The sequence below is a fragment of the Eimeria mitis genome, genomic scaffold (genome assembly GCF_000499745.2).
Source record: "Eimeria mitis Houghton genomic scaffold, Emh_scaff1767, whole genome shotgun sequence".
In the NCBI taxonomy this organism is placed as follows: domain Eukaryota; phylum Apicomplexa; class Conoidasida; order Eucoccidiorida; family Eimeriidae; genus Eimeria; species Eimeria mitis.
Window position 1 is genome coordinate 10,706 of NW_013570084.1, and position 271 is coordinate 10,976.

Genomic DNA, 271 nt, shown 5'->3' on the forward strand with positions numbered 1-271 from the left:
TCAGATAATTCACTACCTTCCACTGACACGGGCCTGCCACCTGCTGCTGCTGCTGCTGCTTCCTCCTCTTTACGACTGATTGCCTTCCCATCCTCATGCTGCTGCTGCTGCTGCTGCTGCTGCTGTGCAGCAGCAGCAGCAGCAGAGGCCTCTGAGGGCGACTTGCCCTTGGAGGCCCCCCCCTTGCAGCACTTAAAACAACCCATCTCTGCTGCTGCAGGAGCTGTTTCTGCTGCTGCTGCTGCTGCAGCTAGAGAACTCCCACTGCAAG

The 271-nt window shown here is 58.7% G+C and overlaps 1 protein-coding gene across 1 annotated transcript in view; it reads right to left on the reverse strand.

Annotated features, from left to right (window-relative positions):
* Positions 1-206, reverse strand: part of EMH_0043200 (uncharacterized protein) — a gene marked incomplete at both ends in the record, with an annotated part of 3,887 nt that extends 3,681 nt beyond the window's left edge. The window contains one exon of the mRNA XM_013495822.1: positions 17-206. Within this exon, the coding sequence (XP_013351276.1) occupies positions 17-206 (190 nt within the window). The remainder of the gene's footprint in view (positions 1-16) is intronic.
* Between the last annotated feature and the right edge of the window lie 65 nt (positions 207-271).